Source organism: Polyodon spathula, chromosome 18 (assembly GCF_017654505.1).
Source record: "Polyodon spathula isolate WHYD16114869_AA chromosome 18, ASM1765450v1, whole genome shotgun sequence".
Taxonomy (NCBI): Eukaryota; Metazoa; Chordata; class Actinopteri; order Acipenseriformes; family Polyodontidae; genus Polyodon; species Polyodon spathula.
This window is the reverse complement of record NC_054551.1, coordinates 24,380,142-24,407,557: the sequence shown is the minus strand read 5'-3', so window position 1 is coordinate 24,407,557 and position 27,416 is coordinate 24,380,142. Positions and strand designations below refer to the sequence as shown.

The window sequence follows — 27,416 nt, the reverse complement described above, 5'->3', positions numbered from 1 at the left end:
GGGTTATTTGTAAGAGTACGTGTATGTAAATTACTTTAAACATAACTACGAGCACTAACCGAGGCTGACAATTAAGTAAATTAAGGCTTTATATTTGAATACCCAGCCTTGCGTTAGTCTTCCACTATATTGTTTCTGCACATACAGCGGTCTCCTAGAACATGCGTCTGACAACCGAACTACTGGTAGAAATTGATATTTACATTGTAAGCATCAGTAATCTGAAGCAGCAGGTAACTGCAGAGCTTCTTAACTCTGAATAATAAGCAGCGAGCGAGGTGCTAGCATAGCACGGCACTCCACACTTTTTGCACTTGGTAATAAAAGTTCATTATTGATTTTCCTGTAGCTGCTTGTAACTATTATTGCTGATACATCAATAGCTGAAAGAAAGCACAGTGTTTCATAGGAGGCAGAGAATGTGAAAATACAGGATACCCTGACATTAAATCACAGCATTATCCCTAGAATCGATAAGACAGATACAGCAAGTGTCCAACTGCTTTCCATGAATCCGGCCGGCCTCCAGTTACCTAATATTTTATAATAGATTGGCAACACATGCTGTAATAAGTGCTAGAGGTACAGAACAGTGCTACACTATCTGGTGAAGCAACGTCCTGTTCTCAGTAATGCTGTCCCTGTTCAAGATGAATTCAGGTTGGGTTTTTGAATTGAGTTAACTTGATCTAATCTAAAGCTTTACTTACTCTTTTAACTTTATTGCTGAATAAAAGTAGGTCCAGATAAAGTGTAAAGGTGAAAGAGCCCATAAAAAGATTTGAAATAGTATTTTGCAATATCATTTATAAACCATTAGCAAATTAATTAATTATATATATATATATATATATATATATATATATATAATTATATATATATATATATATATATAAATATATATATTTATTTGTTAAAAACTGTAGTTAAATCATAGTATTGGTTAATTAGTTTAATGCTAACGTTTTATCTATGCTTATATATATACCTATGGCTAACCTACCTGAGACATAAGTAGATACTGAAATGATGCCTAGTAAGGAAAAAATTGAGTAGCCAGCCATTAGTTAACTTGCTTTCCATTTTGAAAACATCACTGTACAAAACACAATTTTGCTATCCTAGCTTTAAACATGATTCTCAAGGTTAATCTACATAATGTTATGAAATAAGTAATACCTGATGCTCCTGCTAGAACTAAACAAGATGGAATTTATATATGCATACCTGGGTAAACTATAATGGCTTGAGGTCAGGGTATTTTCACCTCTGGCATTCAGTGGGGCTCAGATATGATCAAAGCATCCTGCTGTAGTACCAGATATTTCTCATTTTTGAGATCGGGAGCATTTAAGCCATCATAATCTCCGAAAACCTTTTTGGCCCCAAAAGATGTAACTCTTATACTACCAAAACAATTTAGTTTGCACAATGCAAGCTGACTGGTATGCTTAAAGCCTGGACCAAATTACACATGGCTCTCTTGTTCTATACAAGCTACAGTACAATCCATAAAAAACAGAACTTGAGACAACAACCGTGCTTCTGCAACACAGTACGGAGTAGCTGTAAAGTATTGTGTATGTAGAACGCAATCATCAGAAACATCCAGAAGCCTCCTTCAAGACAAATGCCCTGTACTGAAAAGTTATTCCGCAACAGCATCTTAAAGTGGCCACATGGTTCTGCAGACATATTGACTACATAGTATGTTGTGCATCCTTAGTCTTGATTTTCAGCCTCAGATAAGCTGTATACTACTGCAGTTAATAACCAGGAGAACTAATTACACAACCTGACTTTCAGGATTAAATATAGCCTTGACCATTGAAAAGTAGCTTTGGCCAGTGTCCCTGGTCACAAAGAGGTCAAACAGGTAGTTCGCCTTCAGTTTCTTTCATTTTGAATGCCTTTTATTTATTTTATTTCCTTCAGATCCATGACGTTTGATGACAGTCAGTGAGTTATGTGCTCCCAATGCACAGCCAGACTCCCCCACGTTGTTTTATGTGTGTATTGATTATACTTAAACCCCGAACTTTGAGATGACTTATAGCCAGTCACTGCCAAAATGCTTTGCTCACTAGAAAAAACTAGTGCTATTATCTTGTATTTAATTAAGACGTAGCAGCACTTTTACGCACCATTATTCGCCCCAGCCTGGTCTCAGAGGTGTAAATATTGAACTGTCGCAGATCCTGAATGCTAATCAATCCAGACCGAATTTCAAATGATTTCATAAATTTCAGGAAATGGATATTTGCCAGCATTATTCTCGAATGCATAAATTACCCAACTCCCTTGCACATTATGGAGATATGTGCATTGATTCTGACAAGTGAAAAAACACATTCCTTCCTAATTAGGTTATCATATCTGGGAATTTAAATAGGAAAAAAAAAAACCCAAAAAACCAACAGAAACAACAATTTCAGGTTTGTTGTTTCAGCATATCAGCAAGTGACCCTTTGTGTGGAGGGGCAGGAGCTCAATAAAGAGTGAAAGAAATACTTATGGAAAAGCAGGGCTTGTTACGCTGAGGGCTTGACTAACTCCCTAGCCAAATTAAATCATGTAAGTGAAGCAAGTTTTAAATTAGGGTATTGGTATCAGTACCAAGTGGAACGGGAAACACTGCCGTTACGGATTCTGTCATTTCATCTGTCGTGAGATGAGATGAGGTTAAAAGCTCTAAAAACCAAGTATGCAGATGAGCCCAGCTCTTCTGCATTGTGGTTAAATTGCTTGCTTGCTGTGTGTGGGTCAACGCTTTGTACCCAGCCTTCGTCCTGTTATGCAAACACAAAAATGATTTTGGGGTTCCACCATTTTGAGCAGTGATGTGCTGTTTGACATACTGCTGTGGTAAAACTACAAGAAACTAAGTAAACAAGCAAAAACAAAAACAAAAAAAAATGTCTGCTAATGTCTTCATTAGCATAGCATTTTCAGCTCATGAAAGATAACTATATATGGAAACTAAACAGATACTGCGGATGAGATGAGGTAATTAAAAAAAAAAAAAGATAATCTGATCCCTCTGTAACAGGATGATCCTGGAATGAATAGTGTTAAGGCAAATTAATTCCAGTGCGTGTTTTAAAAGCAGCAAGGGGTAGATCAGTTTCAGTTCTGCTTCCAAATATGTCATCCGTATGGAGCACTTAAAAAACCTGGCCTGGATTTCTTTGCCTGTTCACTGTTGACCGGTTGTGACAATGCTGCTTTTTCTTCAATTGCAGATGACAGCGTCTGACCCTTCAGTGGTGGGTTACATCAAGTTAGCACAGACTGTGTATTTATCCGTACTAATCTGAAATACAGAGTAGCATGTCTGTTTGTTATTCCTATCTATAAAATAAAGGATGAACACATCCTGTCCACACAATTCAACACAAAAGCAATGCAGTTTCAACAAGCAATGCTGGGTCTGTGGCCTTGTAGAATTGTACACTCAACTTCTCTTTGTTTTTGATTAAAGACTGTTATTCATTGTTTGGTGCACTAAGTAAATGACCACCCTGTACCTTCAAGTTCGAATATTTTGTGTGTATTTGTGTATGTATGTATGTGTAAAAATCAATAGCTGCTCTGCAATTATTTGTCCATTGATAAAACCTTCAGGTTTAAAAGGTAGAATATTTGTTTATGCCCTGACAGTGATGGGAATGGGGTTCCACTTGTTCTCTGTCTGTGCTGACTTCATGTGCTGTACAAAGAGAAGTTGCTGTGTGCAGGCCAAATAATGCCTAACCTCCTCTTTATTGGCACTTGGCTTTACAAACTGCCCCTTACTTGTTGACACTGAGGAATCATTGAGAAGCCAGTGTTGCTGCAGAACATGGAACAGCAATACAACACAAGGTACATCACCCAAGGGAAATGCTGCTTTGACTGCTTTTGAAAGACTCATTTGTAAAGTTGAGAAATGAGGAAAAATTCCTCAAGGGTACAAGACTGAACACACATTGATTATGGCCTCTGTAGTGGAAGTGACATCATTCAAAATATCAGATTGCACTATTGCAGGAGCCCCAGTTGTAGCCCCCAACTATAGAGATACAACACTATGCAGAGAAGGATTTTTAACTTCCATTGCTACTGTATTTGGCATTGTTCTCCAAATGTTCTTTTTTTGTTGTTTTGCTTCTGCTGTTCTACTGCAGTATGTATTATGTTTTACAGAGGCGTGCATTCCAGTTCAATAATATTAAAACAAATTGACATGATGTTGTGTGGCATATTTTGTATTTGTTATATTATGATTTAAATCTATTGTTTAGTGTTTAGAACATGACGTGAAGGGATCCCGAGTGGCTTATCCGGTAAAGGCGCTCCGAGTGGCGGGCAGGATGAGCCGTATAGCCTGAACATCGCCGGTTTGAGTCCAGGCTGTTCCACTGCCGACTTAGAATGGGAGCTCCCAGGGGGCGGCGCACAGTTGGGCAAGTGCTGCCCGGGGAGGGTTTAGGCCAGCCAGGGTAGACTGGCTAGGTGCCTAAGGGCTTGCCTGTAAGCGCCCAGAGCTGCATTGTCCTCCGACACTGTAGCACTGGGCTGGCTGTACGGCGGGCCTGCAGAGTGAAAAGAAACAGTTGGCTGACTGCACACGTTTCAGAGGAGTGTGTGTTCATCTTTGCCAGTCCTGAGTCAGCGCAGGGGTGGTAACAGTGGGCTGAGCCTAAATACAATTTGGCATTTCAAATTGGGAGAAAAACAGGGTAAAAATTAATTGACGACTACTAAGTAGCTATGTATGTTATTATTGTTTTACAGCATGGATGGGGTAAAAATCCCCCATCCAGCTAAAACTTGTGCGTAATGTGGCCATCTCCCAAATTAATCAAATAATTACCAACTGGGAGATGGCCACATATATAAAAGCAAAGCAGCTGCTCCTGTTAGGTTGATGAGAGTTGGAGAGAGTTTGGAGAAAGAAGATGGAGAGACAGCAAGTTATAACACTAAAAACAATTGCTACTCGTGCTGGCTTTACACCAGCACCATACTTGTTTTAATTATTGTCTGTTTAGTTTTGGCCATTGAGCCATTTTGTTCGGATTTGTTCAAATCGTTTGTTTAATAAATACGTGCATCAGCGCTTCATACCCGTAATACTATTTCTGGTCTGACATCACCACCAAACCATCCATGTGACAGAAGAAAACAGACCCTCTTCTTTTTTAAATCCCTGTGTACTTATATTTTAAATCAAGAATTCTATAAAAACACCACAACCTTTAGTTTAAAATATTGTAATGTGCACAGGGGAAGCAGCTGCAGGGCTGGTAGGTGACGTAATCTTTTGTACAGTGGTATCAGCGCTATGCTTTAGTGCGAGAGGTCCCGGGTTCGCTTGCCCTCCGCCTGTGTGTGGATTGATTTGCCCTGTTTGATGCGCCTGCCTGTGGGAACCGAGATTGCTACAATATGAATTTAAAGAAAAACAGCCAAAAAAACACAAGATTTTAGAAAGTAATTAAAAACCTATATTCTAATTGTACTGATACCGTAAATTAATTATATACTGTGCTTAGGCACAAAACTGCATGGCAGAAATGCTAATCTGTATGTGTCAAATCTCCAGAATTTGTTTCCCCATTGAAAAACACAATGTGATGCTCTGCACTGCAGGCCAGAATACAGCTGGAGGTCAAACATATCCCTCAGGTGCATGTTTCATTATGTATGTTGTTTCCAACAAATAATTTAGATTATCCACGTCAAATCAAACAAAATAATACATACATTAATCTGTCCAAGCAGATTTTTTTTTTCTTTTACAGAAGCCAGGGGGTCTGATATTACAGGAGGTTGTGCAGTTGAGTGGTTAAAGAAACAGGCTTGTAACTAGGAGGTACCTGGTTCAAATCCCAGTTCAGCCACTAACTCATTGTGTGACCCCAAGGAAGTCACTTATCCTTCTTGTGCTCTGTCTTTAGGGTGAGACGTAAGTGACTCTGCAGCTGATGCATAGTTCACACACCCTAATCTTGAATCATATTCATTAGTCAACTTGAGATTTTTGCAAGCCCATCAGAACACAAACACAATTGTCAGAGATAAAAAATGAAAAACTTAATTAGATACTTGTGTACCAGTAAGGTCTTAATGTATTTTAAGCACTCTGTTTTGTAGAGGCTGCACTACCACAGACAGCAGGCCATCTAAAACACTTGTTGACAATCAATATTCTTAGCCATGGGCTGTAGAAACTTTAAGTCATGTGCACCTATGCTATTGTACTCTCTATTATAGAATTTGGAGGTAACTATCAGATAACACACATGCAGTCTAAGAAGCCAGAACTAACATGGGTGATCAGTGAAAGCCTGCAGTAGAAAAATAACAATTTTAATTTAACCCTAAAGTGTAGAATTGTTAAATAGATTAACTAAAATACAATTTAAAAAAAAACCCAAAAAACAATGCAAATTCTTTGTAAAATTCATTCATATGTCATAGCTGTTCCTTGTATGTACTGCATGCAAACACACTTAGACAATAAATATACTGTGAATACCAATGAAAAAATATAAAAACTACGTCTGCCAAAAAAATCAAGGAAACACTCAAACAATTTTAAGAGCTTTTTCCCCCACTAAATGGATGGAACCAACACAAATAAATAAATAAATAACACAGATTGAACAATAAGAGGAAGCTAAGGAGGAATCCTGTTTCCATGGAGCCAGTAAATATCTCATCTTAAGTCCTCATTTTAGGTCTCATTTAATGAGTCACTCATACAGTATAGTCACTTTTTTGTTTTTTTTTCATGAGCGCAGTCTTGGCCACTTTACTACTAATATCACTTTGGTTGAAAACCTGTGTGTACTTTGGTCATTAATGGAACAATTTTCAACAAGTAATACCATATGAAAGCATGCCCAGTATACTCTCCACATTTGCTTAAGAAAATGTGGTTGCACCTGTAACTGAATATTCCTTAGTATTAAGCATATTGCATACTTTATACAAAGGAATATTCAGTTAAAGGTGTCAAATAAAAATAAAAATATAATAAAATAAGTAAATGTGGAAAACATAAAAAAGCGAACCAAGGCTATTCCCAGAAGCATCCATAACTCCAGGAATCCCTGACTGACATCAGCAGTGGTGATACAGTTAAAGCTGCTGAAAGTATGCAGGGTTAACAGATAGGGCCTCTCCTAGTTATATGTTATCTCTAATTACAATTGTTAAAATAGCTATGTTGTATAATATTGAGTGTACCGGTACAATGTCATGTTTTCAGTAAAAGGATTTTCTTTAAAATAATTACAATTGTATTGCTTCAACTATAAAGGACAGTTGTCTTCTATATGGACAGTTGTCTTTTATATGAATTCAATCAACACTAAGTAGCCTTTAAGTGTCACCATTTCACACAAGCTATGCAGTAAATTGAACTGGGTCCAGAGACACAAAGGCATATGATGATCTAAATAGTCTGGTTTGGGTTAAGTGAGTATCTGGATCTGCTGTTTGTTTAGCTGTAAGAATCTCGTTAGTGATGATAAAGGTGCATGTTACTAAGAGAAAGATAAATAGATATAGAAGTAGACAAACACAATTCCTTTTGTATTACATATTATACATGCTAAACATAAATACACTTCAAGTATTGACAAAGACTTCTTCTTGAAATGTTTACTGCATATGTTATGAATGAATGTGCACATTACTGTCTAGTGTTGTCTCCCAGCCAAAGAAATTCATACATGAATATAACAAACCTCTACTGTTGTATGCTAGATCCTAATAGTACTGTGTATATTAAGCAGAAGCGCTTGTAAAAGTGATTGGCTTTCCAGCATTCTATTTGAGCTGCTGTGTTCACGAGAATTCTAAGCATCTCAAACTGTCCATTGGTAGACTTTTTGGGCTTCAGCTTCAACTCACCTAGGCTGAAGAGCACAAGGAACTTGAGGCACACAAACTCGCGCTGGTCGAGCTGGAGGGATCGCAGCTTGGCAACAAGCTCCTGTGCATGGCTCATGAGGTTATTCAGAGTAGCACCCGCCTGGGACGCGATCACTGAATAATCCACCTGAACAAGACAGAAAGGTAGAGAGGGAAAATAAGAGACTGGTGTTGACATGACATTTCTAAATACAGTTCAGAATAGGCTTTGCTTAAGTGACTGATTACAGTACATTGTGTAAATACCTTCTAAACAGCCTGCCATCTAAGCCAAGCTATTTAATATATTTATATAAATTTATAAATACGACATCTTCCCTTAAAAAAATGTTCTGTGCAGTGTAGTGTACACTTAAGTATAGGCTCTATTTAGTCTGGATTGGCTCTTTAATGATTAACCAAAATGTGAATGTTCTTTGTCTCTTTGGCTTCTATACTGGCGAAAGGCAGATTACCAAAATGGAGCTCATGTAGCCAGTCTATTTTAAAAGATCAGTGTAGGCATGTGGTGACGTGGGTACAGTAGTGGACAATAACAATAACAAACAGAAACAACTTTGTGGCAGTGTTCTTGCTGTCTTTAAATGTATATACCGTATTTTTATCCAGTGGCATTCTACAGGCCCTGCAATTTTCATCTGCAGAGATATCCTGTTCGTACTGAGTACATTGTATATATTATCACCTCAGCAAGGAGGGAAATGAAGCAAAAGCAGCAGCAGCATAATCAAGATGAAATAAACAGAGGCTTTGTGTTTTTGTTTTTCTTCTCCTGGACACTCACGCTATCCGTGAGGGGGAATCTTAGCAGGCCCTCTGAGCTCCCAGGGCTCCGACAGCAGGCCTCTTGCAGGCCCCGCGGCCCACAGCTACTCTTTCAGGTGCACTTAATACCTGCAGCTACAGCAGATTTGTCTGGGAGGCAAGTCCTTAGCTGCCACTCACTGTAAGCAGGCCATATTAAATTTTTATATTTATTGACAATTCATTACCATAATTGACTGCACTAGGGTTTCTGGAAGAAGGCAGACTGCTGCCTCCTAAGCACAAGAATGGGTCCCCAGAGCAGGATTTGCAATTAAAAACGAGGCAGATTGGAATTTATTTATTGTGTAAATATGATGAGTGGAATTTTTTTAGCTTGGGCTGGAGAATTCAAGATGCACACCGGCTCTTTATTTTATTTATTTAAAGGTGTAAAAAATTATGAGTCAGTGAAAAGCAGACCCCAAAGGTGTCAATCAATTTACATAAAATCAGCTGTGCATGAAATAACTTCAATGAGCAGCATTCTTTCTCTCTTCCACTGCAGGATTAAAATAACTGCTTTAGAGTATGGAAATAAATAATACTATATATTTGCATCTAACATTCCTAGTTAGTAGAGTGCACTTTAAAATATATTTACAGGGGGGATTGTCTATAAAAATACTGTATGTTAATATTTATGACAACGCTAGATATCGTTTCCGATTTTAAAGTTGTAATTATTGAATATATACAAGTAAAAAGCCACAAATTCAATTCGGAAATTTGTATATGAATTATTGATTTTATTTTGTATTACTGCAACATAAAAATAAACCTGTGGTGAACCAGTATTCCCTGATGTAAAATGTGGATGAATGTCTTAAATTGGTTATCCTGGTAAAAACAATATTACAGGAACCAATATTAATTACCACCACCCACAGCAGTCCAAATAGAAAAATGAGGGGCTTTGTCTGAGTTTGTTAACACTGGCCCCTATGTACTGCAGTAAGCCTTATGAAGGCAATACATGCTCCCGTTCAATTGCACTCCAATATATCTACTGTGTGTTCTTAGAAGATAAAGCCCAGTAAATATCACCCATTGATTTAATGTTAACGTAGAAAAATATATTGAATTTCCTGTAGAGAAGTCTATTGTCATGCACTGCAGAATGGTATGCTAAAGGTTTCAAAATGAAAAAGGTTCTGACTGAAAGTTCCTCCAGCAACCTTAGTCCAATTTCCAATATGGATCACCGGAAATTCTCATAGGGTTTGCTTCAGTGCTGCTGCAGGCTAGCAAAGGGGATTTGTGTCGATGGCATGTTTAACTGGAGCTCATTGGGTGTAACATTTTGCTTCATTTTTCAGCTAATCCAGTTCTGTGTATAATGCAATTCCACAATGAGGAATATAGCAGCATGTTCAGTCACACTTCTGACAGCCAGACTGCACAGTCCCTCCAAGGAACCTCGTAACATTCAGATTGCAACACAAGTCAATTGAAAACAAAGGCAGCATTTCTGAGGTTATCCGAGCAGTCTGCCCCTTCTCTGGTAGACAATAAAGCTATTCATCTGTGTAACCTTGCAGTAATTGATCATTTGTGTTCTATAAATACCACAAGGTAGTTTTAGGTAACTGCTGTTTTTTTTTTTTTTTGATGAATTGTATGTTGCAAGATGACTGCCGCTCTTTACCCACTGTAAAATAATAGAAGACAATGCACAGGTTGAGAGAGTGCCCTTCTCCCTCCAGACCACACAACACCAGCTGTTCATTAACCAGAATATGAAAATGGTGAAACATTCCCCTCTCCGCTACTGCCCTGCATTATAAAGCCTCGCTTGCTCATATTTCTCAGTCTGTGAGAATCATACGCAGATAAAGAGGAGACAGCAGACTGGAAGTGGAGTCGTTTGTAATATAACTGGGTCCTTTGGTAAAGGGAAGAAAAGATGACGAGAGTTGGGGGAATTAAATGATTTTACTGTATTAAACATACTGAGCAAAGGGGGGGGGGGGGTCCCTAAATGAAATGCATAGCATGTAAAGGGAATATGTAGAATATGTATTGTTTGTACAGGGTGTTTGAATGAATGTAGAGGGTGTTTGAATGAATGCATTTCTGCAAGTCATCCAAACACCCATTTAAAATGACGTGGATAACTTACAATACATAGATCCCAATAGGCGTGTTTTCACAATGGTATTCAGACTGCTACAGTCTTAGAACTCTTAACATTTATTTTTCTATAAACCATCTTCAACACTGGTTAACCTACCTTTAAACACAATTGGTTAGAGGTATTTGGTTATGTAAGGGTGGGGGCTTATACAAGAGAGTATATGCAGAGAGTCAGTATATACTGCACCTCTCTGCCAATGGACTTGGTCTGAATTTACAAATTAAAAAAGTTTTGTAATCTGATATCTTGGGTGTCTGTTCCAGAAATGTAATCAACAACAGTAGGTTTCCCATCCAGACGCTGAGGAATAACAATGTGAGATTATGGAACCCAATTTTTATATTTTAAATTTTAACCTTCTAGTGAGTGCACCAACTGGAGTGTTTACATTCTGAAGTCTGCTCCTCTTTTGAAGGGATAATTAGTACTGCTTAACGTGCCCCATACTGGGTTAATGGAATTAAAAAAGAACAATAAAAAACACAGATTTTCATTTAACTACCTAATTGCTGTTTTCATTACAAGTGTGTTCTTGCCTTTTAAAATAAACAGCAAAAATGAAAATTCTAATACACAGCCTAGAACATAATTGTAACTATGATTCAAGAAAAAAACATTGTTTCTAATTATACACAATTTATCATATCTGAATCTACGAGACATCATCTTACAGATAAATCCATATCATGTGTTCAGTTATAGTCCATAATTGACAGTGAGGTGATCTAAGGGAATTTGACTGAAGATGTTTGTGTCTGGTTTATTTTATTTGGTGTTTTTAACACACTTAACACACTAAGCCATTCATGTACTTATTCATGTTTGACCAGCTATACACTTTGAACATAGCTGGAGAAAAGACATACAGTAGAAACAGTTGTATTGATTTTAACACAATACATATACTTCTCCACAACATAATGTTCTTAAAGCTATGTCTCAATTTTCGATTTATTAATTAATTTATCTCTGCACTTACCTGTTGCCCAGTAATCAAAAGGATTGAACCTTCCTTCCCATGTACCACTTGTCTGAAAACGTGATCTAAAATTAACAGTTCACTCCAGCAGTTCTGCAGAAGCTTCATTTGGTCATCAACCTGGTAAAAAAAGGAATCAAATAAGATTATTTCTTCAGTATTAATAGGTTAGTGCCTCACAAGTTTCTCTATCTTGTGCATTTTGACACATATCAAACTGAGACGGATGTTCTTAGGACGTATGTCTCCATTTGTCAGTGTTACTAATTTATTTGCTCTCCAGGTGACACCACCCTGTGCAATCATTTATTATTGATAATGATTTTAGTTACGGGTTATCCACAAAAAGTCAGCTCCCTGTGCCAAGAAAGAGATAATGCTGACGTTACAACAGAGGGAGCAAGGGGGCGAACAACAGTCCTATAGTCAGTGCCAGCGTTCTTCCCACATTGCAGAGTGTTAATTATTACATAAGGGTAGCCACCGAAAGAAAGAAGGCATTGGAAAGAGTGTGCACAAAAATGTGGACAAATGTCAAATTTTTCCTGTTTTCTCCAGAAACACAATTTTGTTGTTTCTCTTATCTCTTCTGTGTAAAAAGAAATTCAACCAACAATGTTTATCCTTTTCGCTCAAAAATAGGAACCCCCTCAGTGAAATACTACAGTAGACTAGATGTTAGACTACTGTTAAGTCAAGAAATGTGCTAAATCAATTGCAAGCAGTGTTTGTTTTTTTGCTATGAGCCAGATAATATCAACAGCTAGCTATGGTACATTTTAAAACAAAAGGTTCATTCCCAGTAAAAGTCCCCTATTCAATTAAGATTTGACGGTTATAAACTCTAATGCTTACATTCTATTTTGGCGGAAGGAACATGCCCACAGCATGCAGGAACTATTCAGGGTTTCAAACTACTTTCTTCTAAGTTGTGACAGCTGGCATTCATTGTATTGTGTTGCTCTTATATAAGTACCTCTATGAACAGTCATGTTTAGAGCATAAATGACCACGACAGAGTTCTCACCCCTCTGTTTGATTAAGGCACTGTATTTATTCTGCCGTTTCCTTTCACATTTCAATGTTTGGATATTATTTTGATGGCGACAGTTGTTTTAGTTTTTCACAAAGCCTAAACACGACCAAAGAGGATGGCAATAGAATGCTGAATCCAAGGCTTATTTGGGTCTGCACTGAAATGAAAACCAAACACACGTTAACTGTCCTGATTAACAGCTAGCTGTAATCACAGGAACAAAACGGACCAGGATTTACACTGGAGAGGATGAATTATTTAATGAAAAACAAAAACAAAAAAATCTAAAGTTTGTTATAAAGATAAAGCGACCTCAAAATGTTTTAGATAAACTGATTTCATCACCATGGAAAATGCGTCTAGAAGCTGTCTTTGCAAGCAGGTTTAAGATGTGTCCAAAGTTCACATTGCAGGTTGTTAAAAGTTGTAAGTAGTGTAGTAGGAAAGAGGCTATATGATGAAAATTGTAAAATACATTGTGGATTACACTTGATTACACACCTCCCTGTGTGGGAAAACACAGGCTGTATTCAATACCCAGTGTTGCAATCGTGTGCAAATACTGTAGTTTGTGAATATGCAGTGAGCCAAAAATCAAGCAACATTCTTTACTTCACCAACTGTTCTCTTTCATGTAAACTGAACACATATTTTGACTGCATGTGAACCATATCTCCACACATTATAATGAATACCCTTGTTTAAAATAATCAAGAACCATTGTTAAAAGGATCAGCACTGTATTAACTTCTCGAAATAGATACGGCTCTCAAAGGAATTAATTTATAGCTGAGACTTTAATGCCAGGGATCTCTTTAGCTATCTGTCTATTGAACGGCTTCTGATTGGGGGAAGATGTTTTGTGATCCTAGCATAATTTGGGTCTCTGTTCTTTAAGAATCCCTGATGTTGGTACGTAAACTCTGAGCTGTGTGTTCAGTCTGATTGTTGAACAGGATGGTTTGCTTACCATACTTTTATTCCTGAGAATCCTCTCTTGGCATAACTGCTCCACAGATCCACAGTTGCCTTCCTGAGAGTGTGGAAGAAATGTTGCCCCATATATTTTTAATAAATGTACTGTAATGCTGCTGTAGTCATTGACTGATCAATCACTGAAAACCATAAAAGAGGCAATATTCCTAACAACTACTTAAAGGAGCTATAATTACAAATACACATTGTGATTTGAAGTCAATATCAGTTTAAAAATGCGTAAAATAAAAATTAACATATAGTCTTTCATGCAGTGGAGACAAAGTATAGTATATTTAGTTTGTACTTGTATTTATATTAGTGTTTCTCAAGTAAGTTCAACAGTTTCACCTACTGTACTTCAAGTCTATTCCCCTGGATGTGTTATATACTTTAGCTGATGGGCCAAACTGACATTTCTCTAAGCCTCACCCCAGGGACTTGTAGAGTAAACTTCATTCAAATATTATTTGTATTGCTGATACACAATAAACCTCACTTCTTATTTATTAACACGATGTATAAATCCACACCGCTGGCAATTGCACTCATTTGTAAATAATCTGCTGTGTAATAGATAAAAAGGGCAGTTAAAGTAAAGCATAACCCTGCATGTGGTACACCTTGCTGACATTTACTGGAGTTTTCCTAATGTTTGGTCAAAGTGTTTAAAAATATCTTATTTGTGTCTATATATATATCTATATCTATCTATCTATCTATCTATCTATCTATCTATCTATCTATCTATCTATCTATCTATATATATCTATCTATCTATATATATATATAGATATATATATATATATATAATTGTAATAGTTTTACAAACTATTTGCTTAAAGAACAGCCAATAAGCTTTGATGAGCATCTGGAGCTCTACAGTCAACTTGGGCAACTTTTGCCCCCCTCCCAAAATAAACAAATAAATAAATACAATTAAATTATTAAAAGTTGTTAGCAGTAAAAGCACAAAATGTTTTGCTCACATGCCGGTATACACCAGTGAAAGCCTGCACTGGAGGTTCTCATAACTCATGGCACAGGTGTGCACAGCCCTAGATTAGTAAATGCAGGCATTGGGACAGAAAGATGCTGAGGTAAATGAATTCTACTGAATCTATGTTTTAAGACATTCCTGATTGGCTCCACAGGGTCAGAAACTATCAATCTCTGTTTACATTGAAGCTGATGGATTGTGGGAGGGCTTGGCTTATGGACTGGCGGATCAATACAACTGAAGCATGCAGATTGATCTGTTCCCACAGTGACCACATTAACAGACTCCAGAGTGTAACCCTTGACCTGTGCTACAGATTATATTCTATAGGAACCCAGTCTTACCACAGTGAAAAGCAAAGGTTCTGAGCTTCTATTAATAATAATTTTATATATCGTCTGAGGATATCCGTCTGCCAGGTTGAAGAGGTTTCTGATTATCACAAACAATATTCATGTATTCATATATAGTCTAACTAACTCAAAGGCTTCAGGTTACTACTTTAATTGACAACATGGTACTTGTTTATCTTATTGATACAGGATCCTTCAATGTCTTCCAGTTTAATTCAACAGCAATCAAAATGTCTATCAATAAACGCTGGTGAATGAATGATGAATGCTGGTTGATTTAGGTTTTAACAAAACAGGTGTGTTGAGTCTGTCATGAATTGCATTTGAATAACCTGCACTTATAAAGTTTCATGACAAACACCTGCTGAAAAGTATAACAAATGGATATTAGTATCTAAGCAAACTATATAGTTATCTGTTCAAAGTTCAAGGTCTTAAGACATTTTATTAAAATGCAAGGGCCCTTTTGGTGAATGTTTTGTGGGCCACTTCAGTTATGAACACAAAGCTGAGCTCCTCCCTCCATTTAAACACTCATTCCTAAAATATGAACACAAGTGAAGAAACTTCTTTGCCTAAAAAACAAAGAAGTTTCTTTAAATGGGGCGCATGGAACCCCTTGTAATCTAAATCAGCATTGCAGTGAATTTATCATTAATAATAAAGGCTATGTCTGAGATGGGCACAAATGATGGTGTGAGAAAAATTAATATTTTTTCCTTGATTTCTTGCAGTGGGAAAACTTAAGCCTAACAGCAGCTAAAACCTTTTGAGTGAAGTATTGTAGTGCCTTAGTTATGTGTTCATAATAATTAAAAAATGACCTATAAGCCAAGGGATTCCATGGCTTACTGCTAAGAAGCTATCAACTAATTACGAAAAAACAGACTCTGATGAATCAATTATTCAGATGAACATTAGGCTCCTTATATACATACAGGCTTGGGAGAAATATTTCCCTAAAGTAACCTGCTACAGATATGCAGTGAGAAAATAATGGTTTGCAAATTTTAAATGAGGTCTAACTGCAGACTTGGAGTATTGATCGCTTAGCAATGTGCACTCGTGAATCTGTAAGGAACTGTTCCACATTAACTGACCCTGTCAGGAGACATGTTTTATTGAATGCATTGTTTTACTTGATGTAGGAATTTATGCTTTCTTCATAACAAAGTGTGCATATTTATGTGCTTTTTGGATTATTTATTTCTTCTTTATTTTTTCTATTAATACATTACCAGAGAGGCTGTACCGATATATCTGATAAGCTCAAAACGGCAATGATATACTGTAGATTACAATACTATTTTTTCTTTTTCATGTTAAAAAAATGTATTATATAAAACAGTTAAACTTAAACACCTAACTGTATTTAAACACTTTTTTCAAATGTCAAAATAGAGTATATAAAGCCAATGTTTTTAAAGAACTGTGGGTAACTGTATGACATTTAGCGGTGAATGTTAATTGTTCATAAAATAATAACACACACATATATATATATATATATATATATATATATATGTGTGTGTGTGTGTATGTTTATTAGTTTTTTTAATGTATGTATGTATATATATATATATATATATATATATACTATATATATATATATACATATAAAGATATACTTTAATCCCCATTATCCTTCTCATTCTGGAGATCTAGGGGTTCATAACATTATCATTCTCATCAATATTTCAGTGTTCACATCCAATAAAATATAGTAAGCCTCCTTCTACTTTCTATCAATCAGACCTCTAGATTTGTACTTTGTTTTGCCATGTCCTTGCCTAGTAACCCATCACACATAATGCCACAATTAATATGTAACCCTACTGCTGATTTACAAGAACCTTGTTCACTTAATCGCCCACAATAGAATGGGGTCATTCCATGCCAAATCAACCGGTGCTGTTGCCTGTCCGTCTCACATTTTCCTTGAAAAATTCACCTGGGGGTTTTCAGACATGATGAGTTCAGAAATGATTTTTTGAACTCAGCATGTCTGAAAACCTTATTTTTAAATAAATAAATAAATAGATCCCCTTCGACCTGTGACCTTGCAAAGGTCATCCTAAATTGAGAAAGGGACCTTGACCAGAAAAATCACACTGGGTGCAATTTAAATGCTACAATCATGTGTAGATGCGGTACCATCATCAATTTAGATGCTACCATCATTTTTGGCAGATTTGTGAAGTTGCATTTGTCATGCATTCGAGCACTGCTTATGGCCACTTTGGTGCGGTTAAAGTACCACATAGTTCTATCCAAACTGGCTATTTCTTCAATTGTGCATTCTCTCAGGATTGATCTAGAGGAAAAAGTAACAATGGCACCAGCTTGGAGCTAAGGGGTTATGAACTTGCATATGGGACTTAGTATTTTATTGTTATGATGACACATTTGAAACTACCAAAATCTTAGTTGGATTTTAAAAACCAAAAAGTGAAAGTAAAGTTTTTTTTATAAGTTGTGGTGCCTACCTAGAGGGATAATTGATTGACTGATCAACCACTTGTGAAAAAGCCATTTCCTGCATTCTCATGCCAGCCAATCAGTCAATTTCAGGCACAACTGAGAGTCTTTGGTTTAGGAGGTCTTCGATGACAGAGACAGGTGTTTGTAAACGGTGCTGTAAACAGGGAAGATTTTTTTTAAGAAAAAATGTGAATTTAGTTTTTAAAACCCAACTAAGTAAGGTTTTGATAGTTTCAAATGTGTCATCGTAACAAATAAATCCCAAGTCCCATGCAAGCTCATAACCCCTCAGTTCCAAGCTAGTGCCAGTGGAAGCTCATACTGTTGCTTTTTCCTCTAGATCAGTCCTCAGAGAATACAAAGTTTAAGAACTAGCCAGTCTGGATAGAACTATGTGTCACTTTAGCCTCACCAAAGTGGCCATAAGCAATGCTCGAATGCATGACCAATGCAACTTCAAAAATCTGCCAAAAATCCCAAATCCCCGGACACCAACATATTTTGCTTGATGCTTGTAGAACTCATCAACATCTATCCAAACATGTCTTTGGTTGTTTTTTTGGAGTCCCCTCGAGCAAGTTATTACAGCCTAAACTTGGTACAAACAGGAAAAATTCAAATTTCAAGGGGGTTTAATGACCAGTGGTGGGACTTAAAACCAAAGGTTTTTCACAAAATTTGGAAGACTGGTTCCTAAGGTTCTTACAGCAATACTTACATTTTAGGACCCACATCCCATACAAGGTAAAGGGTTTGGCTGAAGTTCTAATAAAACTCGTCAGTTAACCCTCATCTGGCGATTTACCAGAAGTGAGTAGGGTGCTACTAAAGAGGTGCTACACATGATGGTAGCATATAAATTGCACCCAGGGTGATTTTTCTGGTCAAAGTCACTTTCTCACTTTAGGTTACAAGGTCACAGGTCAAAGGGGAAAATTTAAAAAAGGCTATAATTTCTGAAAGCATATCTGAAAACCCCCAGGTGAATTTTTCTAGGAAAATCTGAGATGGACAGGCAACGAAATGTCCCTTTTCTGGTTGAGTTGGCATTGAATGACCCACTGCAGTAATTTTATACATCCCTGTGATTCATCTCTCTTGGAATATCTCCACTGGGTCTTCCGGTCTATTGTATCAATTTTAAAACATTTATAGTGTTGACTGGACATTTAGAAGAAAATACATTTTCATGTCTTATGCTTTATTTTCTTTCTTTGAAAACAATCATCATTAAAATAACCCTGATACAGAAGATTTAGAGTTTGGGGCACCATCCAAGCTGGTCTCCCATTCACAGGTCTACATCTACATGTATATGTGTTATAAGCAATGTTTTAATAATAAAGAAAAAAATGTATTCGAAATGAAAAATTGAGTTGATTACTTTCTTTAATTATAAGTTGACCGTATAAAACAAAGTTTCTCATGAGTGTGCTACCAAACCTGTCTCTGCAGCTGTTTGACAAGTAAGAGTTTGAAAATTATACTAAAGAACGTTGTCATAGCGGAGACACCTGCTATTATATATATATATCTTATGTGACATTATATCTATCTATCTATCTATCTATCTATATATATATATATATATATATATATATATTATATATATATATATATAGATAGATAGATAGATAGATAGATAGATAGATAGATAGATAGATAGATAGATATAATGTCACTTAAGACAAACAAATTTGTCATATACTGTATAAATATTTCCTTTAACTCACATTGCGTGTTCTCTGGTTTGCTTGTCTCTCTTGTTATCTATTGTCTTTTGACTTTTTCTGCAGCACTGTTCTTAAAATAGTCAGCAGTAAATAGATGGCAGAAACAGATGTCAACAGACATCTGCTGACAGCCTGTGACAACTCTGACACGACACTGACCGCTGGCAGACTAGTGAAGATTTAATTAAACACAAAGAATTAAGTCTGTAGAAATTGGTGTAATTGGACTTTTCAATGGGATAATTACATAACAATGGATGATCCGTGTAGTGACTACAGTACCTTAATGTATGTGTGGTTTAACAGAAAAGAAACTTCAGTTGGCACACTGCTGAAATGGACACAGCACTGCCAAAACAGCTACTGCCCATTTAGTTATAACAACAAAAAAAAAAAAAAACAGGTTTAAGTCAACTGGATCTGACAGTTTATTAATTCAATCCTTATTTATATTTGCATTTTATAGCAATAATAACAGCAATAAAAAATAATATTTCTACAAAGAAATCTTTAAGTGTACTGTTCATAAATATAAAATGAACACTTTTTTTAAAAAAAGAACTTGATCAGAGCTCCTTAAAGAAATACAAAACTAATAATTATTAATAATCCTTATCTGTACTTCCTTTAAAAAAAAGGTCACAATCTGCTTTAAAACACTAAAACACTTCTTAAATCAATTGATTAAAAAAGGTTTCGGAACTTGTTAATGTAAGTATATGGAAGATGTATGGATTACAAAGTTTTTCTGCCTTTTCCTTTGACTCCTGCTCTCAGAAAAACCTAAGAGCACTAAAACACTGCCGCTACACAAGACTCAAGGCACCATTAATGGCACTTTTCTAAGGCCATTTTATAACAAGCAGCATAACCTGCCAATAAAAAGGCTTTCAGACCCTAATCATTATTTAATACCGCATTTGCAATGTTTCCGGTAAAAATGGGATTGTTGATAAATGTAGCATCAATACTGTCTGCAAGGCTTTGAATTGAGCATCAGAAAAGAAAAGACAGCTCTCTTCAAGAGTGAATGTTTGCAAGAGGATCTTGTGCTCTCCAGAACCAGTAAAAATGCTTATTCCCTCTGGACAGCCCTTGTGAACACTGGGATACGTGTCTCTTTGCCAGGATGAGTCTATCAGCTCTCCGCCAGGAACTTGTAGTTCATGACAGCCTTTTATCCCTCATCAAAGCAACAAGTGGATGAACAGACTCTCTTGCCTGCTAACACTACTCCTTCATGTCTCTCTGTAGGATTTCAGCCCCTAAATCTTTCCTTTTAACAAGTGCATACATTTCCTTCCTCCTAACCTTTGATTCTCTGAGGCACGGAGCAAGGCTCTCTGCCCCTTCTTTACTGTCAAAGCCTCACTTCATTAGTGGGGTTCTGCATGGGTACTTTGTGTTGTCTACATTGTTGTGTTAGTTAAACACGCTTGATATTATGAGAGGGGTTGACTGGCCACCCTAATTCAATCTACGTAACTTTTCCCCCTTCAAAAGTGCTGCAAAAGGGCTATCTCAAATAACACTATGAATCGAGTAGTCTCAGTCCTCTTTAAATGAATGTATTTAGTTAAATAACAGGAATTCTGTTACTAGGAATACAAACATGCTCAGTTAGCGTTTTTTTTTTTTTAAAGAACATAACATCCTGAAATACAGAACCCTTTCCACCCTTTGTGACAGAAACACACATTACCAAATTATTTATGAATGAACAGAGGCCTCCTGAACCTCACTCCTGCTATGCCACCTCCTGATCAAACAGATATTGTTACCACTGAAATAGCAACACCGAAACAATCGAGCAGCCTGCCAAGAGGCCTGTCCAAAGCCCACTGCTGAGGCTGCATATGTGAGAGGTTAAAGACAGCTCAACAGAACAAAATATGCAAGGGAGCAGGCCTTACAAAAACTCACACGCCATCTCCAATTGTAGAGGCCGGGGGGGGGGGCATCTGGACAAATGCGGGGACTAGAATGCTGCTCCTCAAATGAAATAATATATCTCTGGAAGCCTGTGCCCGCAGTACGCCCGAAGCCCATATATCAAACCTGAGCGTCTGGTGGATGCGCTCCAGAGCTATTAACCTTCCACCTGTTTCCCCTTGTCCTTCATGAAGAGCCCCTGCCCTTGATGCTGCTCCCTTCCACTGTTCATCTTCTTTCCTGGTGTTAATGTAAAGCAGAGAGCCTGTAGAATAATTCAAATGCAATGGACCAGGGACATGGTTACAAATCTCTGCCAAAGGCACAGTGACTCACACAGGCAGTTTGTCAGAAGTGTGCCGGGTGACCTCACTGACAACACTGAATGTATATTTTCTAGAAGTACAGAAATCAGACCTAAAACACCTTATTAATTTCCGTTAATTTATATGGCCTCTTGAATGAATATAGAATAACTGACCTGCTCTGGAATCAAATTAACACAGTAAAGGTACTAGTACATTAAAATGACAAAATCATACATTGGATTTAAAACAAAATGCTTCAGATATATTATACTAACAGACTTAAAAAAAAAAAAAGAAAAGAAAAAAAAAGTACAGTTTTAGTTATAATAGTCTACTACAAAGAAATAAACTTTATATATATATATATATATATATATATATATATATATATATATATATATATATATATATATATATATAAAATGAATGAACTTCATTTTACTATTATAACATTGTCTACTGTGATATACTAAATATAAATTGCTGTTTTATTCCTAGACCATTGTAAATCTACTGCCAAAGTATCACCAAAATATGCAGCAAAAAAAAGTGCAGTTTTTTAAGGAAAATCCCATTTTTATTGTGTTCTTGACCATGGCATGTTACATATGCTACAGTTTTATTGGGCACACTGCGAGATAAGAGGTTTAAGTCTAACCACTGCTACCTCAAAATCCTCTAAGGCCATTAATACATTGCTAGTTTTTCCTGCAGCTGTTTTTTCCATAACACTCTGCCTCTCTGCTGGGTGCAGGCCCAGAAACAAGGCCTAATACAGTCCTCCTGACTTAATGGCTAGTCTGGTATTGTCATTTCAGACTACTCTTTTTTATAATTCAAAACTGTCTCCCAACAGTTATAAAATGGTGATAATAAATATTATAGCTGTACATCAATTGTCAAAGTCTTGCATGACTGCACGGATGAGCACTCAGGACTGAGTATAAGCGAGCTATTTCTTTTTTTTTTTTTAATAAACAGTTACGCCAATCTGTAGGTGGACAGTCGATACAAAAAATATATATTTCAATGAAAAAAGCAAGCTACAGAAAAAATAGGGTTCAAAGTAAAAAAAATAAATCAATACAAACAATTGCATTTGAAATATTATGTATGCTCATTCTGCCCATTTCAAATAATACCTGTATAACAAATCACTAATACACAATGTATTGTGTTAAAAAAACAAAGTATACAAACATGCTATTACATAATTACAATATATATTTGGTACACAATATAGGCTTGGTCTAGATGTCTATTGTGTGAAATGGCTGAGGAAAACCTTGGCTTCTACATCCTATCTTGTAAACAATCAGCCATTGCCACAGTGCTGAGGTGATCTCTCTCTGGGCATGAATCACTCCCTGCATTATTTTCAATCTGTGAACAATTACAGATGGGAAAAGTGCCACACCGTATTGACAGTGACAACAAATGGTATTGTCCTTTGAACATCTGTTTCCGACTCCCACGCTGTGCACTGCAGACGATGGCATTATTTTCAAAGAACTGGTAAAGGCAACTAGGAGTTTTAGTAAAACTTTGGACACTGCTTGTCGAGATATTCAAAATAGATAATTACTCTCAAAGTTAATGTAATTTCTGGTATACAAATAATTTAAAAAATGTAATTTAAATTTGAAATCCTGCATATGTTTATTGAATATTTAAACACTTTGCTTTGCTTCTTGCTTAAAATAAATATGTTCATAATTTTTTTTAAATGTATTTTCATAGTAGGCCTTCAATTTAAAAATACTATTATTTTGGAAGGCAAAAGAAAATATATACAGTATAGTCTTTTCACAGAAAAAAGATCAGTGTTTTTGAATCTGAGAATGGTCCATGTTTATTTTTTTTTTAAATGATACTGACAAAGCATAAACTCAGCCAATACATCCCAAGAAACAAACACTTCAATTATATTAAAATACACAGAACAAATACCGATTACACATTTATAGTCCCTTACCCAAAAGAAAGGAATGTTTTTTTAGAAAGCATCTTTTAAAGCAGTATGCCACTTTACACTTCTTTGCATTATATTCCATGGAAAACAATAGGGAATCCTCTTTACAGATCCCATAATACCAGCATATTTATGACTTCTATAACTAGTCTGAACTGATGGAAATAAAATCTTTAAACATTTTGCCAGATGCTTTTTTCTCCCATTTCTATTTGCAGCAAAATCCTTTTGTTCATACACAGCTAACAATAGCGGAATAGCATTGTATGTATTTAGTTGCTTAGCAGCTCAACACTCTTTATTCACTTATATTTCCTGTGTTTATACTAACCTAACCTCATTTCTTCATTACACGCAGGAGTGCTTGATCCAGGTTTTAGTTTAGTTACAAACAAAGTCCCGTGGCAGTTTCTCCATAGATGTGACCTCAGTAAGCATTTGATATGCAGTATACAGTATGCTTTAAACATAGTATTTATTTATTATGAACCCAAAACTGTCTTGTATTTGTACAGTATGCCTCTGTCGCTCAATGCTTAACCATGACTTATGTGCCCTCACAGAAAAAAACATATCTTTCAGAATTGGACTAAAGCTTGTATAATGTAACATTGACATTTTCTGTAAGTTTCATCTCAGGTATGGAATGATGACAGCTCATCGGTGTTGAAGTTATCGAACAAAGCACGCATTTTAACTTTAATTAAATGAAAACTGTTATTTTGTAAAATAATCTCAAATGAAATCTTAATCCTGATTACAACCACTTGATTTAGCTGGTCACTGCATTAATGGCTATTAAAATTGTACATTTAAATGAGTGTTCTTGGCTTGCACAAGTGGTCCCCAGATACTCAAGCCCTTGGTTCTTGGTGATCCATTAAACTTCTATCCCTTTCTCAAAACTGTATCTGCTGAATGGCCGTATTCAGTATCTAAGACTCTCTGATGATATAACACACAACTAACCTTTTCAATGATGCCCATTTTTCAATGGACAAGCTGTCATCAGTTTCAAATTTTCAGGTTGTTTCTGTATTGTTATCAAAGGCGAACTATTTTGGTTGCAAATGTGTAGGTTCCTAGCCAATACTGCATTATTTGAAGTCCTATTTATTTTAGTGGATTCGCCCAATGCTGTTCCAATTTATTTATTAAACCCTTATACTCCAGTCTGTCACCAATTGCCACTGCCTTATCTCATTGATTTTCTATGAACAGTTTAATAATGGATGTGGAAGCACTTATTATCTTTAGACCCATGTTTTTAAAAATGATGCAGTGCATTTAATAAGCAAGTGTCTCCAATTACACTGTCATCTGAACATTGTTTTATATAGCTATGTGCTGGTTAGCTTGCAAACAAAAACAGACACAGGAATTCGTGGTTGTTCAAAGATTATTCATATTTTTAAAATAATATTTCATGATCAGAACAACAACAACAACAACAAAAAAAACATTAATACACATATAAATGCAGTAGGGCTTCACAGTGAAGTGCTTTTAGAAATAAATACATTGCAACCCTAGCTCACTATTGCGATATAATCATGCTTTATTATTTACTAGTTGGAGTGGGACTGAGCTTCGTATACTAGCACAAGCAATCAAGAATCACATAATGGTAAGTAGTTCTTAATGATAAAACACTCAATCAATCCAATTGTTGTTACTTAGCATCCTTCATAAGTGTAACAAAAATACTCAAAACAATAATAGACAAGGTGCCATTTTGTTAATATGTCCGTTTAGTAATTATAGAGAAACTTTTTTTACTGTAGGCTGAGAATAGCATACAGCAGCTGTCAACAACAAATGAAAAAATAATACCTGGACAGATTTCTTCCACATTAATAAGACAAAAATACTTCACTTTCTGCTACCCCTGAAATCTCCATATCTGAATGGTGCTATAAAATAACCGTCCTTCTGTTTGTTATTAGTGGGAACCCTGTGCATACAGGAAATGACAAAACGTTGAGTACTATGTGATACAACCTTGCCAGTTACTATATTAATAAATCAGAACTCATTCAAATCTGTTGTACTAGCCTATGAATATGATATATAATAAATATTTCTCCTGTTTAGCACAATGGGGGCCATCAATCCCCACCCTCCCCCGCATCTTTTTTAATGTATATTGAAATATAATAGGTAAGGTCTTTTATGTTAACTGCACATTTACAATAATAAAACCATACCATACCAATTTACCCAGAGTTAAATGCAAATATTAGGCATAGTAAAATTAAAAAATCATCTTTCTTTTTGGTAAGCTGACATTCATAACAAACATGAAGTCATCAACATGAGATTATCCATTAAGCATATCTTTGACATACTGTAGAAACACATTCTGAAAATTCGGTGAAGCTAAAAGTGATTTGCTCTACCAATCATTTCTTTGGTTGAGCTTTTTAGGGTAATTTTTACACTTCGTCAAAAAAATCCAGCAAAAAACAAAACGAAAGCAAAACACACACACAAAAAAAAAATCACAAAATACCAATTTTTCTGGATACTATTGGGCCATTTTTGTTGTTGTCTTATGACGTCAAAAGTCATTACATTATTTGAATGAAAGAAATCTGATTGTTCGAAATACTGTTTTTTTCTTGCAGTTTAGCAGTTTTAAACCCAAACTAAAATCTTCTCCACGCCTGTAAGCCATTTAGTAAAGAGTCTGTCTGCTTGTCTTAAACAACTACAATTATCTTGCTTTCACCATATCTTTTGGTTACATTTCCGATTTGATAATGCACTCCTTTCTAGTAACCCACTTGAATTTAATTAGTTGTCCTAAATACTGTAATATGTTTCCAGCACCTCTAGGATCACTTTTGTGATGAGGTGCTTGATGCTGCAGGGCAAGCTTCCAACACATTGTCTGTACATTTCAATGACCGATATCCTAGTATGATACAAAACAGCAGTGAAATTTAGAGAAAAAAATAAGGCCTGCAAGGCAAATTTTCTTCAAACGAGAGCTGACTTGTAACCATGCCAAGAAATACAAACTTCATATGGTAGATTAGTAAAGATAAATGCTGACAAAGAGATAATTGAAATACATGTACTGGTAAACACTGATGACATTGGACACTATCACAAGTATTATAATAAGTTTTATGATATGGCCCTCTGTGACGGGGTCACCCCACCCCTGGGTGTACTTTGGTTTATTTTGTACAGTTTAGGTTATGTATCACAGGTGAGTTAAAATGTATAATAGTATGTGAGCATGGGATGTGTGTTTGTGTGTGTGTGGAATAGTAGGTGACAGGGAGGCAGTTAAAATCCTCCTTGCAAAACCACGTGGCAATGTGGCTGGCAATGTGGCTGGCCACAGGCATATAAATAGGGTAATCATGGATGACAAAGCGGTTGAGTGTGTTCAGAGGCGGAACGAGAGACGTGAGTCATGAGATAAAGAAAATAATACAAAACAATTGCAACCCGTGTTGGTTTTATACCGGCACCATACTTGTTTGTTCTGTGTTTGTTAGTCTGTCTATTTTGGCCACTGTGCCTGTTTATTTTGTTCCTATGTTTTGTTTGTTGTTTTATTATTTGGAATGAAATTGCAGAGAAGTGCGTTTAAACCTGCAGCTCTCTGGTGTGTCTGAGTCTCTTCCTTATTAGAAACAGCTTGCCAGTGATGTCATCCTTTCACACACCCCAGAGCTTAGCAGTGTCAAACTAAATCCACAGAGACTCTATACAACAGCAGTTACGGATCTGATTAGAAAGTTAGAAAACAGAACTATTAAAAAA

The 27,416-nt window shown here is 36.2% G+C and overlaps 1 protein-coding gene across 1 annotated transcript in view; it reads right to left on the bottom strand.

The window, feature by feature from the left end:
• LOC121331271 (nuclear receptor subfamily 5 group A member 2) overlaps positions 1-27,416 on the bottom strand; it is a 48,031-nt gene that overhangs the window by 11,281 nt on the left and 9,334 nt on the right. Inside the window, exons 5-6 of the mRNA XM_041278549.1 lie at positions 11,847-11,966; positions 7,906-8,053 (exon numbers count right to left, since the gene is read on the bottom strand). Of these exons, the coding sequence (XP_041134483.1) occupies positions 7,906-8,053; positions 11,847-11,966 (268 nt within the window). The remainder of the gene's footprint in view (positions 1-7,905; positions 8,054-11,846; positions 11,967-27,416) is intronic.